The sequence below is a fragment of the Aythya fuligula genome, chromosome 1, assembly GCF_009819795.1.
Source record: "Aythya fuligula isolate bAytFul2 chromosome 1, bAytFul2.pri, whole genome shotgun sequence".
Taxonomy (NCBI): Eukaryota; Metazoa; Chordata; class Aves; order Anseriformes; family Anatidae; genus Aythya; species Aythya fuligula.
Genome location: NC_045559.1, coordinates 38,643,658 through 38,658,843, shown reverse-complemented (window position 1 = coordinate 38,658,843; position 15,186 = coordinate 38,643,658). Strand labels below are relative to the sequence as shown.

General features: G+C 42.0%; 1 protein-coding gene across 2 annotated transcripts in view; it reads right to left on the bottom strand.

The window, feature by feature from the left end:
- LGR5 (leucine rich repeat containing G protein-coupled receptor 5) overlaps positions 1–8,725 on the bottom strand; it is an 89,209-nt gene extending 80,484 nt beyond the window's left edge. For both annotated transcript variants that reach the window (XM_032207333.1, XM_032207334.1), the window contains exon 1: positions 8,478–8,725. In XM_032207333.1, the coding sequence (XP_032063224.1) occupies positions 8,478–8,692 (215 nt within the window). In that variant the 5' untranslated portion in view covers positions 8,693–8,725. The remainder of the gene's footprint in view (positions 1–8,477) is intronic.
- Between the last annotated feature and the right edge of the window lie 6,461 nt (positions 8,726–15,186).

The following is a 15,186-nucleotide window of genomic DNA, read 5'->3' as shown; positions in this document are numbered from 1 at the left end:
CAAAAAAACCCACAGTATCAGTACTGCAAACTTATGCTCTTCACCCCATTGCAATTGTACTTCGGTGTTATCTCCATCAAGGCCAGTTAGTCACACACTTTTCTGGTAATACCTATGCCAAGGAAACTGTACCCTACAAAGTCTTACTGCAGAGTCCTGGCACAAATGGAAACTGTTATTTGCATTACTGCCACCTCTCCTGAGGGTTTGAAATTGGCTGAGGTGCCTGCTGAGAGCCACATTTCAGTACTCTCTGGTGCTGATACAGACTCCCAGGCTACCTGCTCTCCTCACAATGCACTTTGAACTCCTCTGTTAATCCTTCTGAAAATGTGTGTGCTTGTTGCAGGTTAAGCTTCCATGCATTGAAGCTTTACGCAGGGGATACCACAGGATTGCAATTCACTTCCCAAGACCCTTGTCAGGCCACAGGGTTGAACCTGCACTTCTTTTGGCCCTCTTCCAAATCGTTGTCTTTGTACAACTTCAGCATGAGTGCAGGCAATGCTTCCACACTGCACCAAGCATATGGATCCTGTACGTTCTTGTCAGCAGGTCAAATATTGCTTTCAGGCGCCTGTGTGGATTTTACCTGTTCCAGTAAGAACCTTACATACCACTGAGTTCAGCCCATGTAGGCAGCAGCCATGATCCAAACTGCAAGGCAGACGTACATCCATATGAAGAGAAAAAAAAGAAAAAAAAAAACTTGGAGTTTTCACCTTATTTTACCATGCCATACTCATGATTAGCACCTCATTAAGTGTTTTTAATCTACAGATCTCCAGCATTTTATCAGTCACTACCAAATTGGTTAAACTCAGAGGTAGGTGCTTGTCTCTACCATTCCATAAAGTAAGACTACACAAGGGTTGCACCAATTGCTTCAAGTTGTAAATTGCTTCATTACTGTATCCACGAGCAAAACCCAAAGGTTCTGTTTTTATTTATTTATTTATTTATTTATTTATTTTATTATTATTTTATTATTATTATTCTTCAATCACTACCTGGATCCTGTCTATCCCTATCCGATCACTGTCCCTGTTCCCAGAAGCAGTTACTGCCCTTCCCTTGTGCTTCCAAACTGGCAACCTCTGTGCAGCAGGGCATTGCAGAAGCTTTGGTTTCGACACCTTTGTGAGGATGAATCTTATTTCTGGACACTGGACAACCTCACCTGCCCCCCACCACATGCATAATCTGTAACCTCATCATGTGCAAGACCACCAGGAGAAAGATTTAATTTCCGAGGCAGCCTCCACGCCAAACTGATCAGGCATAAAAGACCCAAAGGCAAGTTACTCATCAAGGTGGCTTAGAACAGGTAACGCTCGGAGATGGGTGAGGGAGAGCTCTGCCTTATCTTGTTTCCTTTGCCAGTTATGACCTACTTCTCCCCTCAGGGTACACAGAGACTCATTTACAAACTCAGCGAATGCCAAATCAGTGCAGCTACACTTCTCTTAATGCTGACATCATCTCACATCTGTTCTCTCATTCACTTAGACTAGCATTTATATTATCACAGGATCCAGAAGGCATGGTACAACTGGCATCGTAAGATGCCTACTGCTGCAGAAACAAGAGCTAGGGAAATTTTATTTCTGTCCAACACTGGTGCTGTAACTGTTTCATCCTCAAGCAAAGTACACCGAAGGGTTTGGAAAATGAACTAACAGCAAAAAACATGAAGAAAATGGAGCATACTAGTACTAAACAACTAGTGCTAAACATGATCTTTACTTTTCTACCCTCCACATCCCCTTCATGAACAGCATGAACACATTATTGTATGGTTTTTATGGAAAAAGTTATATATATACAAAAGCACACACACAAGAAGTAAGACTGAAGGGTTAAGTCTATACGCAATCATTATACAAATTAAGCTCCTATCCACCAAACACTTCTGTGTTACTTAAGCAGCTAATACTTAGGTAACATTAATAAACGTGGTTACTGTCAACACAAAAGAAAGCATTTATTCAAGTGTCTGCAAGAGATTTTCCCGAGGGGGAGCAGCACTTGTCTGTATTGCAACCCACTGATAGATTTTGGGCACGTTGTTAGAAGGTGTCTACCTACTTACCTACCCAGTACCCACACCAGTATGGTTCCTGCCAGAAACCCTCCTGCCTTTCTTGAAATACTACGATGCAAAATGTTTCAGCAATTTTTATCAAAAACATGTCCCGAAAATTACTTGCAATTACATAATAATGTTGAAAGATGGTGCTTTCTAGATTAAACTAAACACACATTTTACATAAGACTTCCAAAAAAAAAATTGAAATAAAGGCTTTCAAACAATTTATGGTATACATAATGCATCGGGCTGTGCAAAGAGACTGCATGGCAGAACATCATACTGGAACTATTCCACACAAATGAGTTTGTATTTGGGGAAGGGGACAATTATTTTAAAATTACACAAGGCCTTGCTCCTGCAAACATTTGCACATGTGATTTCAGTGGAACCACTCCTGACACTAAGTTAAGTATCTGGATAAGTATTTGCAGGATGGGAGCCAAATCATACAATTGGGCCCAAACTAAGAGCCCATTTGTTACCAATAAAATCTTAATTTGGGAGGGGCTGATTATTATAATTATCACTATTGGAGAACACTACACTTCAAAATAACTATTTTTGCAACACTGTCTAGCCAGGAAAATACAGCTTCTCTTTTCCGAGATGGAAGTTAGTGCTGCAGCCACTGCCTCCAAAACCTAAAGCTCACAGCTAAAAGAATGTAATAAACCACGGCCAAATCATAAAACTGGAAGGTGCCTCAGCAAGGGCCTTATCAAGCTGGGGGACATCCTATACAGTTCCTGGGGATCTGCAGTGCTATCCTGTTTTTTTCCTGCTTGGAGTTCAAGGTGTTGCTTGTACCTAGTTTAATGCTCTCCTGGCCAGAGCGCTCACTTCTCTCTGAGCAGCAGCTGATGGGTTTCTCTCCTCCAAACTGCAAAGGCACTCCAGGATGCTTTTTCTGAGTGGGTCCTGCTGCTTTAATACTTGTTTCAATGTCTCTAATTCAAAAATCAGAAATTCAACCTGTTGTCCATAGGCTTTTAGGAAAACAAACAAACAAACAAAAAACAAACAAACACAAAAAGCATGCTTCTTGGGTCTAAAGCCGGGGGTACCATCAGTTACTATCATATATAGTATAAGACATTCATCGTCTTAGTTCTGCAAAGTTTTCACTTAAACTTCCATTCCATGAGAAAGAAGAGGGTAGCACTCCTTCAGCAAACAACAGTAACATCATCTCAGGCCTCCCCCGAATACATTTTTTTCTTTTATAGCTCTCCAGGTATTAACCTTCTCACATCTGATCAGTAAAACTGCACAGACGTTGCTCAGGTCTTCCCAGCAAACGGCGCAGGGCGTGCAGCACAGGGATTTGCCACATGAATTGCTAAGTCTCTGAGGAGCAAGCATGCTTTGATCACGTCTCTTTTTTTTTTTTAAAGACGTTAGTGTATTTTCTTCTAGCTCCAGTCTAAAGCTGTTTTCATATGTCAAAAACACCACATCGTGTTCTGCCCTCAGCCGGCTTACTCAGAGCCAAAGGAACCACACCTTATTTACCATGATTTTACTGGGAAAAGAATCAGATCTGCTGGACAGTTCAAGGAAGCAAGTGAGGGAAAATACTGTAAATTGTATTAATCGAGACCATTCAAGTGACCGATCGAGAATTACAAAAGCAGCCCATGAAGATGAAATATTATCTTTGGCCAACAGACACAGAATAAAAGCAAGCAGTCGGGACGGCAAAACTGGTAGCAATTTTCAATGTTTAAAAGACAAATGACGTTGGAGAGAAGACTGGGTTAACAAGGGAGCACTTGAGGAAAGCCTAATCTCCGCTGGCATGCTGGCTGGGAAGGTCAGCCCAGTGCACGCGTTCCCAGCTGGAGTCGGGCTCCCTCTGCCCGGCCAATTGTCCTCTGCACTTCAGATACCAAACCAAATGGAAGGTGCCTTCACCCTGCCAGCTCCTTGTATTCTTCCAGCTCAAAGACAGCTCCCTTTCCCCTGGCAATTTATGCAGCGTTTCCACACAGCAAATGTTACCCAGGAGAGAGGTAGCACGAGTCCTTTTTCCCCCTCCTGAGCAGCACAGGGCTCTTTAGAAGGCAGCGTAAAGTTATTTTTGGCACTCTAGTCTCAAGTGGGAAGAGTGACATTCTCTTCTAAAAGGCAATTTGAATCAATTTTTTCCACAAATAAACTAACTTTGAGTTGATGTATTATGTTTTGAAATTTAAAGCAAACCCCTTGAAAGCTGGCGAACATGAACTTTCAATAGTCTGTTACTTTTTTAGTTTTTATGCACCTCTAACTTATCTATGTGTACCATTTACCTCTATACACCTATTATTGCCATGAGCAGAGAGGAAATACCCCGTGGTCTTCTCAAAGAGGGGATGTAACACTGATTTCTAACCCCAGAATCTGGATTCATCTTCATCCACAACTGGGACGAGACTCAGGTTATTAACTGAAACCACATGGCAAACATTTAATTTATTTCAACTAGAAAAGAAAAAAAAATAGTTTATAAGGTTTGTAGCTATGTAAAGAAGTGCTTTTTAAGAAAAGGCAAACATTTTACTAGCTACCTAACACCTAAACATTGTCAAGGGATCTGGAAGTTGTAAGAGACTTCGTAAAGCTTCCTTCTGCATAAGAAGATGCTTCGCTAAAAGATCTCTTCGAGACACTGCAGTCATTCTCACAGTGTTTTTGATGAAGAGGCAGACAAAACTTGAGCCTGCACTGTGAAATGAGAATGACTAAAATAGTGCAGATTTACCCCCAAAGAGTTAGTCTTCAAGTTTTTGGGTACTTCTGGCACAGAAACAACTAATGTCTCATTTCAGAAGTGCAGATAATTTACGGGAAGGTGCTTTTTTACCTTCGAGAACTAAGTTTTGTTTTTCCAAAAGTCTTGGTCATTTTTTTTCTGCTAAGTACCCTTAAACACTTTCAGACACCCTCAAGCATTTACAGGAACAATTATTATCAAAAAAGTATTATGGAAATGAAAGAAGCAGAAGGCCAAAATTTATTTGAGGACTATGTTATAAAACTTCTAATATGCAGTTAATTTCCTCTTCATAGACTTCATTGTAATACTATCAATGTTACCATAGTTTTGAAAAGGATGTTTTTAACAAGCTATTCCTACGAAGAATGGCAAATTATATGAATCATATTTTTCAAAATGTTACTACGCCTATTTACAATGTACTCAAACCTTTTAAAATGTAACTAACACTTATCCCAGAATAGTTCATTAAGTAAACCATAATGGAAAAGGCAACGTACCGTAGCAATAATTATACACGTATGCACACATATCTATGTCAATCCAAGACGGTAACATTATAAAATATTCCTCTTAAGGTTTTCATGTTAGTCTCCTCATTTAAAAGTTTTGATCACAAAGAGCATTGCATCTGAGCTGTTAGATGGCACTGGCATTTGTGATACATTTTCATTTCTGTGCTATCCAGGCACATAACGAAGATCCTCAAAATCTTTAAGAGCTATCATCTGTATTGTCACCACATGACATACGAAAAGATTTTTTTATGCTTGTCATACTAGATATTCTTAAGCAGGAGTTGGCAGATCTTACACTATTTTTAATGAGCATATATTTAGAAGAAGTAGGTTGAGCCTGTGGTGAAAGAATGGAGCTGGGATAAGGCATTCTGGCTTTAATTACTGGCTTTGCCATAAACATTACCCATAACTTTGAGCAAGCCCTTCTTTGCCTCAGTTTTCCACGTGACAATAACTGGTAACAATACTTCACTATCTCACAGGCTTAGTTTGAGAATTAATGAGGATCCCATGTACCAAAGACTTGTAGATCCTGCCTTCTTCCTTTCACTGTGTACTGAGAGGAAAGTGACAAGTTCTTAATTTGAAACAGAGACTCGGTGCTGCCCTTCAACAGCACACGGAATTCACATTAATGCCACCAGGAATTGCATTACATACATTGAGTACACTACTTAGCCTAAAAGTAAATGAAGAAGAAACAGAAAGAAACTACTGGATTCTCCTTGTCTGTTTTTAAAAACTCTAACAGTTCATGGCAGTAGATTCCTAATCATTAAAAAAAAAAAAAAAAAAAAAAAAGTTTTTTTTGGTGGGGGAGCAAGAATTGCAACTTTAAATGACAGTGCAAAAGCATGTAACAGGTCCAGCTGTAGACTACATTTAGCTCTGCTGCAAGAGAACCTTCATACGAAACACATGGAATATAGCCACTATGATATATCATGATCTGTGCACATTTGTCCCAACATCAAACAAACTTTAATGGTCTCGGCATTTCAAAATTTCACACAATTTCCAGTGGACACCAAGTTATCATTTATCTTTTTGTTTTCTATGCAGGTGCCTCAGATAAGATAAGAATGACAGAAATTCAGAAAAAAAAAAAAAAAAAAAAAAAAAAAAAAAACCTATATTTAAAAACAAACTAAACACAAGGTAATACTACAGACAGTTTTTGGCCAGATGTATATACTGTACAAGAAGAGAATCTACTAGAGAAGATGTTCTTTGCTGGAAAGCGAGTCCATGTGTTTAAAACGGTTTTCATCTCCCACTTTGTTCTAAAACATAAATAGTCACAGTGCAAAAAGACATTTCTGTTTTGCTGGGAAAAGAAAACAAACTCAAAACCAGAAAAAAAAAAGAAGAAGAGTTGGTTGGCCACTACCAGCCTCAAGGAGGGAAACATCTCTGTAACAAGCAGGCATGTTTTAAGATTTGCCATTGCTTAGCCATCTACAGAAAATGAGACTTGACAGCTCTTTACGGAAGGCGGGCAAGAGCTACAGCTCTGCATAATTAGGCAATAATTAATCAATCCAAGAATAACAGCCTGGTAAATTTGGATGCACCAGTCTTTAACCCACTAGACTATTACACTGCATATATGCAGTCTTGGTCATTTAAAAGTCTGCCTGTCCTGCCATGGAGTTTTTACACTTCAGGGTGCTCGTTATGGAACAGCACAGAATTCTTGACTGGAGTAAGTCATTCCCTTGCTGAAGGACAAGAGGATTTAAAAATAAAAGTGTGGACCAGATTGGAGTCCTGCTTAGAAGCAGGTTGCTGGAGGAATATAGCTTTTGAAGAGCAGAAGTCCACACCAGTGGTATTTTGACTTCACTGTGCATATTTATGTTCTCTTTTTCTTCATAAAACAGTCAAGCAGTAGACCCTCAAAAGTTTTTCCAGTTTTAGCATTCCTCCAAGCAATAATGAAATTTGGGCATCTACTTGACACGGGATGTGTACAGGTTAAGTATGCCTTTATATGTTCAGTACCTATCTGTCTGGTTACAACTTTCCAAAGCACTGGAAAGTGTTGTGTCTTGTGCGTACTCCAAATCCTCACCTGACACGTTAGAAATCAGTGGTGAATTCTGTACGTATCTTAATCTGTATTTTTATTGTGTGTAGCCAAAGCTCTGCTCTTCTATAAGTGGTCTTTAAATTACATGGAGTTTAAACATTATTAATGGCTTTGACTTTGAAACGCTCAGCAAAAACTAAGCTAAAATTGGTTTTATTAAGATAAATTTCAAAGTGGTATTTATGTGTACAATATTCAGAAAAGCCTTTCAGCTGCACGTCCTCCCTCTAAACCACCGCTATTTCCTCTGAGCTAAGCTCTCCCCTAACGTATGCTTACTACTTATATTTTATTGGCGGCGTTTTATTTCTACCTTGCCGACGTTGTCACGTTTGCCCTTCTCCTAGGAAGGCCATTTCTAGTTTCCTTCCATCTGCCCCCTCAGATGTGCCGTGGTTTACGTCCCCTGAAGAATCAGGAGGTGTGAGAGGGAATTATCCCCCCAGTCCCGCAGGCACACGGTCCTGTGCAGCCATCCTGACAGTAACCATAGGAGCGAGGATGTCAACAGCAAGCCAAACCCGACGGACAGATGGACAGATGATGGACAGACGGACGGATGGACGGACGGACAGATGGATGGACACCTCCCGACCCGCAGCCTGCGGGACGGGGAGGAGAAGCCTTCCACCAGCGAACCGCGGGACACGCACGGAGACCACCGCAATACTCGGCACCGGCACTTCCAGCGCACACAGCCGAGAGAGCCTGAGGGCTGACCCTTCTCAAAAAGAAGGATATGTGCGTGTATTTCGGTATTAACCGGAATACACTGGTGGCGATGCCCTCACGGCGGGCGCTCGGCGGCTGAGCCCGGGCTGCGGCTCCGGCACCGGCTCGGGCTCGGGCTCGGGCTGCGGCTCCGGGTTATGGGGCCCGGCCACCTGCCCGAGGGCAGCCGCGTTAACGAGGACACCGGCAGCAGCCCTGGAAGCCAAGGTGCAGACAACGTCCCCGCGGACCTGATCGCCCCCCAGCAGCCCCCGTCCCCGTGCCGGTCCCGCCGCCACTTACAGGTAGGAGGTGAAGGCGCTGAGGTCCGCGGGCACGGCCGTGAGCCCCATGTCGGAGCAGTCTGCCCGGAGCAGCATGCCCTCCTGCTCGCAGCGGCACGGCGCCGGGCAGCCCCGCGGCCGCTGCCCGCTGCCCCTCGCCCCCCGCTGCGGGCACGAGGCGAGGAAGAGGAGGAGGAGGGCGAGGAGGAGGAAGATGGCGCTGGACGCCGCCATGGGGAGCGCCGGCAGCCGCGGGGCGCTCGGCTCGGGGGAGCTGCTGCGGCCGCCGCCGCCGCGCCGCTGTCTGTGGTAGCATCGCGGCTCACGCGCTGCTTTAAAGCCCTGCAGCCGGCACCGCGCTCCCGCTGACGCCGCCCCAGCCTTGCCCGCCGAGCAGACACGGGCCCTGCCCGCCTCGCCGTGCGAGCGGGGGCGGCCGCGGGCCCGGCGGGCGGGCGGGGAGGCGGGAGGCGGGGGGTCCCCCCCGCCTCCCGCCTCCCCGCCCGCCCGCCGGGCCCGCGGCCGCCGCCGCCGAGCCTCGGGGCTCGCCTCAGGGCGGTCGACATTTCTGGAAGGCGGTGGGCACCTCGCTGGGTGCCCCCCACCCGCTGCCCCGGCCGCTCGTTGCACCCCCTCCCCGGTTAAAATGTTGGGGATGGGGCTGAGGTGGCCCCGGTGCTCGCTTGGGGTGGAAGGGAGGTGTAGTCCCACCCGTTACACCAGCTTCGCACAAGACAGCTTGGTCACCCATGAGCCTTGGAGAGGTTGGGATCCACCAGATTCCCACTCCCGCTCACTTAAATCACAGGCTTGCAATCATTTCTCTAAGGAGATCTGCTTCCAGTCCTTTTCCCAAGCAGATCTGTCAAGGGAAGCTGCCTTTTGAGGCTCCTACCAAAAGCTCTTGGGCTGTCCTGCACACACCTTCTTGCCAGACCTTCCCTTGGCCTGACCTTCACAACCTCCTCTATAACTTCACCACCTCTTCTGTGCAGAAAGAGGCCTTCCATAACCTCTTCTATAACTGGAGATAACAAAGCCACTGGTGACCACCAAATTTTAAACCTTTTCTTCCTCCACATCATTTTTTAAAAAACATTTTTCTCTCCAAATTGGGCTACAAGCTCCAGATTTGAGACTACCTACCAGATTAATAACCAAGTGCCAGCCCAATCCTTGTTGAAAAAGGTGACTAAATGGTTGGTCAGGCTACTTGGTATGCACTGGAGAGTGTTAGTTGAAGGTTTTCAGCTATACTGTCTCTGAATTTACAATTAAGTCTGAAATGAGAGCTTAATGACAAGGACAGCAAAATACACGTTTTTATATACTATCCAGTTTATAATCACTCTTCCCACCACTGGACCATCATTTGGTGTAATCTGAGCAGCAGAAGGACCTTGCACTGGAGCTTAAGTGCTTTAGTTAAGTTAATAAAGAAGGAATCTGCTGTCTTGCTAGTTAGGCCACAATGTTTTGTAGATTTAGGCCTACGGGGCTGCTGGGAAGCTTTTCCCCAAGCATCACCGTATCCTAAACTAATAAGAACAGCGGTTGAAAGCACAGATTTACAGGAAGAAATGGCCAAGGAGAAAAGTTCTGCAGGAATCCATTTTCATTATGTATTAAGATCTCTGTCCAGGAGACCCATTCCCCCCAGTTCTCAGACTTCCTTATCCCTGTCTAATATCACTGCAAAGCAGCAATAGTTTTGTTTCTGAATCACATGGTCTTTAAGAGATTTCATGCTGTGCAGAATAGATACATGCTAATGGCTTGATACATTGTGAATATTTTACTTTCCTCTGGTGTGAAACAGTTCTTTTAGGCATCTGTACTGCATGACATTAGAGTCATTAACGTGCTCTGCCAAGAGACATCTGAATACTTTTAGTTAACAAATAAGCAAATCTTTTTCATAACTGTAGGGAAATAGTATATATATAACCTGAGGCTATTACACGAATATTTTGCTCTAGAAAGCAAAGAGTATGCTGCTTGTTCATTTTCCGTAGAGGATTTAATCACCTTGCACAAGACAGCTGAAGATGGACAGGTGGATTAATTAACAGTGGGGTTTAACTGTAAATATCTTCCTTTGAGTGGTTATTTTTCATGCATACATTTGTCTTGCTAGTGACTTTCTTTGAAATATTAAATGTGCTACTATTTATTTATTCATTTATTTATTTTAAAAGGAACATCATGAAGATTAACAGAAGGATGTGATACGAATAGCTATGGATAGTTCTTACCTCCATACATTTAAATTAGGCTTTACATTTTTTTTCTTTTCATGTTTCTTATAGGTCTCTGGTTCTCCATAAAGAGAAAAGGAGAATCATCGGTCCGTTTGGTTATGTTTTAGGGAATTGCTGTTACTGTTCCAAAACACCTTTGGGACCATTGGATTTCCTGCAGGTTCTGACACTCAGAATAATGTCCTGGTCACTTGGAGTGACATCTGTAGTGCAGCCATCAGTCTTTGGCTTTTACCAAGGTAGTAAAAAAATCCCTGAGGGGTTTCAGCAAAGCTGAAGAGTCTCTTCCTATCTTCCTTTCACTAAAGAGACTGCCCTCTGATTGTGGTAACGTGATGATCCTCCAGCTTCAGGTTTATCGATACAAAATATGTTTCTGGAGTGCCATGTACTCATAAACAAAACAGTGTGTTACGGATTGTTAGCATAACAAAGAGCATACAGACTCATAGGTCAAGAATACACAGCAGATATATATTTAACATGTATCTTTTGGGCAGATCAGTAATTGCAGCATGACAGGCTTTAGATTTTATGTGAAAGCTGGCTTTAAAATACAGGACTGTAAAATGAAACTTTCACTCCCGTTTCTGTTTTGTAAGCTTAGACTGGATGAACTGATTAAAAAAAAAAAAAAAAAAAAAAAAGTGTGGCTAAAGCGTTTAACAGAAATTTATGCTTAATCCCAAAATCATTGGATGTCCCAGCCAAAATGGAGCTTAAAGCAGAAGTGTTAAGAGATTCTGCACTAACAAAGGTAGCAGCTAGTGCTTTAATACATGTATCAGGGCAAGTCTAACAGAACACTAAAAAAATACAGCAGGGAAGGACAAGGTAGTTTACAGCTGAATATATCATGTTTCTCCCTTTCCTGTCTATGGATGATGAGTAAGTACCTAGAAGGCATTGCAGCCATGTGGTTAGGCTGTGGAAAAAATAAAGCTATTGTGCAGAGTGGAATTTCTTCTTCTGCCCATTGGGGGAACAAATTCTTCATTGGATGTGTTGGAAGTCCTTACACTGAAGGGGTTCATTAGGCAAGTGTGAAGCTCCATTAGCCCTTAGGCTGTGCTATTGGAGAGCGGTGCTGCTCTGCCCAGTGATCTTTGCAGAAAGATCCTTTACCTTTTACAGGGCGCCTGACTTGTCCTTTTATTCTGGTCAGCCCTGAAGAATTATGTATGCCTTTTAACATCTATCACTATGAAGGGTTTTTATTTGTACGGCAGAAGGCTTTGCACTGCATCCAATTTCCTATTTACCTGTCAGCATACATTCACATTTGCATCATTTACTTAGCTTGTTTCAGTGAGGATCTTAGGCTAGCACATGTATTTACATCACTTTATTAAGCCATACAGTATTCCTCAGACCAGGGCAGATAGCACCATTTCTGTTTTACATCGTAATAAATGATGGTACCTGAAATGGACAATGGTTAGGACAGAGTCACTCCTAGAATCATAAAGAAATATTGAAGTTTAAGTACCATGGAACAATTTACCACATGGCCAGAACCTGTCAATTGCGATAGTATTATGTATTATGTGTCATTAACTTTTTTTTTTTTTTTTTTTTTTTTTTTTTTTTTTTTTTTCTTTTCAGGTTTTCATGCTATTTTGGGCATACTCTGTTATTGATCTTGAGAGATCGTCTTTTTTGTTGTTGTTGTTGTTGTTGATTCTTTTGCTTGGCACACTGCCACCTAGCTGCACTCTTTCCTTAACAGTTCTGTAGTTACACTAGAGGCAAGACCAAGCATTTGACAGGTGAGGTTTACTTGGATTCACCTGAAATATTCTTCAGTAATGAAATTGCTGATGGGAAGAAGTGACAAAACTAGAAGAACAATATTACTATTGTTACAATTCATACAGTGACAGTTGACTCAGTGTAATTTTGAAGCAAGTTGTGATGTGCTGATGTTAACGTTATTTTTACTCTGAAAGATTTTGATAATAAAGAATGCAACAAGCTTATCCAGGCACATTGCAATAGGTAGGCATTTGGGAAAAGAAATAAGGCAAAAATGTAAATACAGAGGATGCAAATTTACTGAAATTTTGTTTGGAGGGAATGAAAGCTGACCATTACAGTAATTCTCTGTATAGGAAATAAAATCCATGTGTTAGAGCGAAGATGTGGAAATAAGCTATATAAAGAAAACCTATTACTTTGAGTTGAGGTGGATGTGACATCATTTAGGGAATTACAGCCAGTCTGCAAAAGCACTAAGTGGATATTTCACCAATATAGGAACTATGTGCTTTAAATAATACTAGAAATGATGCTCTTTAACTAATGTTAACTGCTTGGTTACCTTATCTTTATGTCTGTATCTCACATAAAGCCAAGAGAAGAAAGAGGAGAACATGTAAGCTATGTGCAAAGGTCCATGAAGAATTGTGAGGCAGTAGAGGAACTGTAATACCTTTTATTTGTACAATTAAGATATGAAAACAGACAGCATCTCTCTTTTTGTCTTATCAGTCTTTTTTTCCCAAACTGTATCTAACTGTTGATACAAATCTTGTCTTTCTCTAGCCCTAGAGAGTCATGCACAGCTATGATACAGTTTCTTAAGAACCATGAGGCATAGCAGTATGGCAGCAAGGCAGGTCAAATTGCCTTTATCCTTCTTCTAGCCAGGTATTTATATGATCTTAACTGTGCTGTCTGATAGTAAGTCATTGCAGCAGGTCTCTGAATGAGATGATCTGTCATGTTTTTACATGTGTTTGTCAGTTCTAACGTGCACAGAAAAAGTAATAGGTTTGAACCCAAATGGCAAGTGGGCTCAAATCTTGCTCCGAAAAAAAATGAAAAAAGCTTTTGACTTTTGGAAGGATGTGTTGTGGTGGAGGAATCACTTTGTTTCCCGAATTGCACGATTTCTGGACTGTACTCTCTCATCCTGCTCAAGTAATCAATAGCCAGTTGTTCAGTGTAAGAGCAGGTGTCAGAGCCAAACGTTAAAATAATTTGCATTATAGCACAGTAGTGAGTCCAGAAAGTGCTGCATTCTGTGGTGCTTGGCAGTGGGACTTTGAGGAAGCTCCACAAAATATCGCTCACTTAATGCAACAAAAGTTCAGCATTTCCATGGAAAGTCAATACCTCCACATCTGCGAGGAAGTTAACTTCAGTTCATAAAGGGTTGCACTGTTTTTTTCCTTAACACTTTTAAAACATAAAACCTTTGAATATGTGAGTGTGCGGAGATGTATGATGTATTTCTGTGTCCTGTACGTGCTGTGGTGATCTGCATTCTTTTCTGGGTAAAAGACAAGACTTGATACATACCATGTGCATACACAGAGTCATTTCTTAATTTAGCAGCTCATATAGAAATTCTGTCCAACTCTTTTCATCCTTCCTTCTCTCGCTGTGTCTGTGTGGCAAACACCCTCGGGTTCCTGTGGTTTTTGAAGTGTATTTGCATGATACGGTATAATGAGCGATTATATTGTTTTGTAGTTATTTGAAGGAGGTCACAATAATGGATTTTGTTCTTCTTTTCCTTTCTTTCTTTTTTTTTTTTTCTCTCTTTTTTTTTTTTTTTTTGTGGTATTTTTAATAGTTTTAGACATTTTGGGATCAGCTGCCATACAAAAGGAAGAGATGTATCTAAGAAACACCTAATTGTGACAAATTATCGGGAGACTTTAGATGTGGTCTAATACCTTGTTTTCCTGTAAATCCCACTCTAGAAGAAGGAGTTCTGAATTTTTATTTTTGTCTCTGTGTGTTTGGCTTCTGAGCACAGGAAAAGCATATTTCTTTGCAAAGAGGGAGATCAAGAATTTTTTTGGTAGTGTGTCAGACCAAAATATTTCATATGTGTCTTATCAATGTGATAACACTGCTTTTCCTATTCTTGACCTGCTTTTTGGAACAATCAAACAGGAAATACCCTGTAGGACTTGATTTTTTAAGAAATTTTTGAAAACTGTTTGCAAATTGTCCAGTGAAAAAGTAAACAACAAAGCTTTTTAGTACATAGTTAATCAGAGCAGATGTTGAGGTATCCATATCTCTGTGGCTCACATGCTTCATCCTCACTTTGATAAGTTTATCACCATTATGACAAACCCACAGGATGCGTTACTCACCTCTTGACTCTTCCAAGCTGATGAGTCCCATCCGCAGTAATGCAAAATGACACAAGGGAGGGAAGGAGTAAAATGCAGGCCCAATACCCTAACACATGCACGAAACCTCCACTAGAGCCTGCCATTGTTGTAGGGACTGAGGAGTGTTTACATGGACGTGCAAGAAGTGCTATTTCTTCTGCTTAGCTGGCAGTCGTGCAGTGCCCCTGCTGTAGGTGGAGGAAGGAGTCTGGCCCAGAAATGGGATGGTGCAGCCAGCAGGAAAGAAAAATGGGACTGTGTGCCTGCAGGTGCTGAGGAATTGAAGACAGAAGGAGCCTTATGTTGGAAGAGCCCTTGTGTTTGAAAGAAGAGC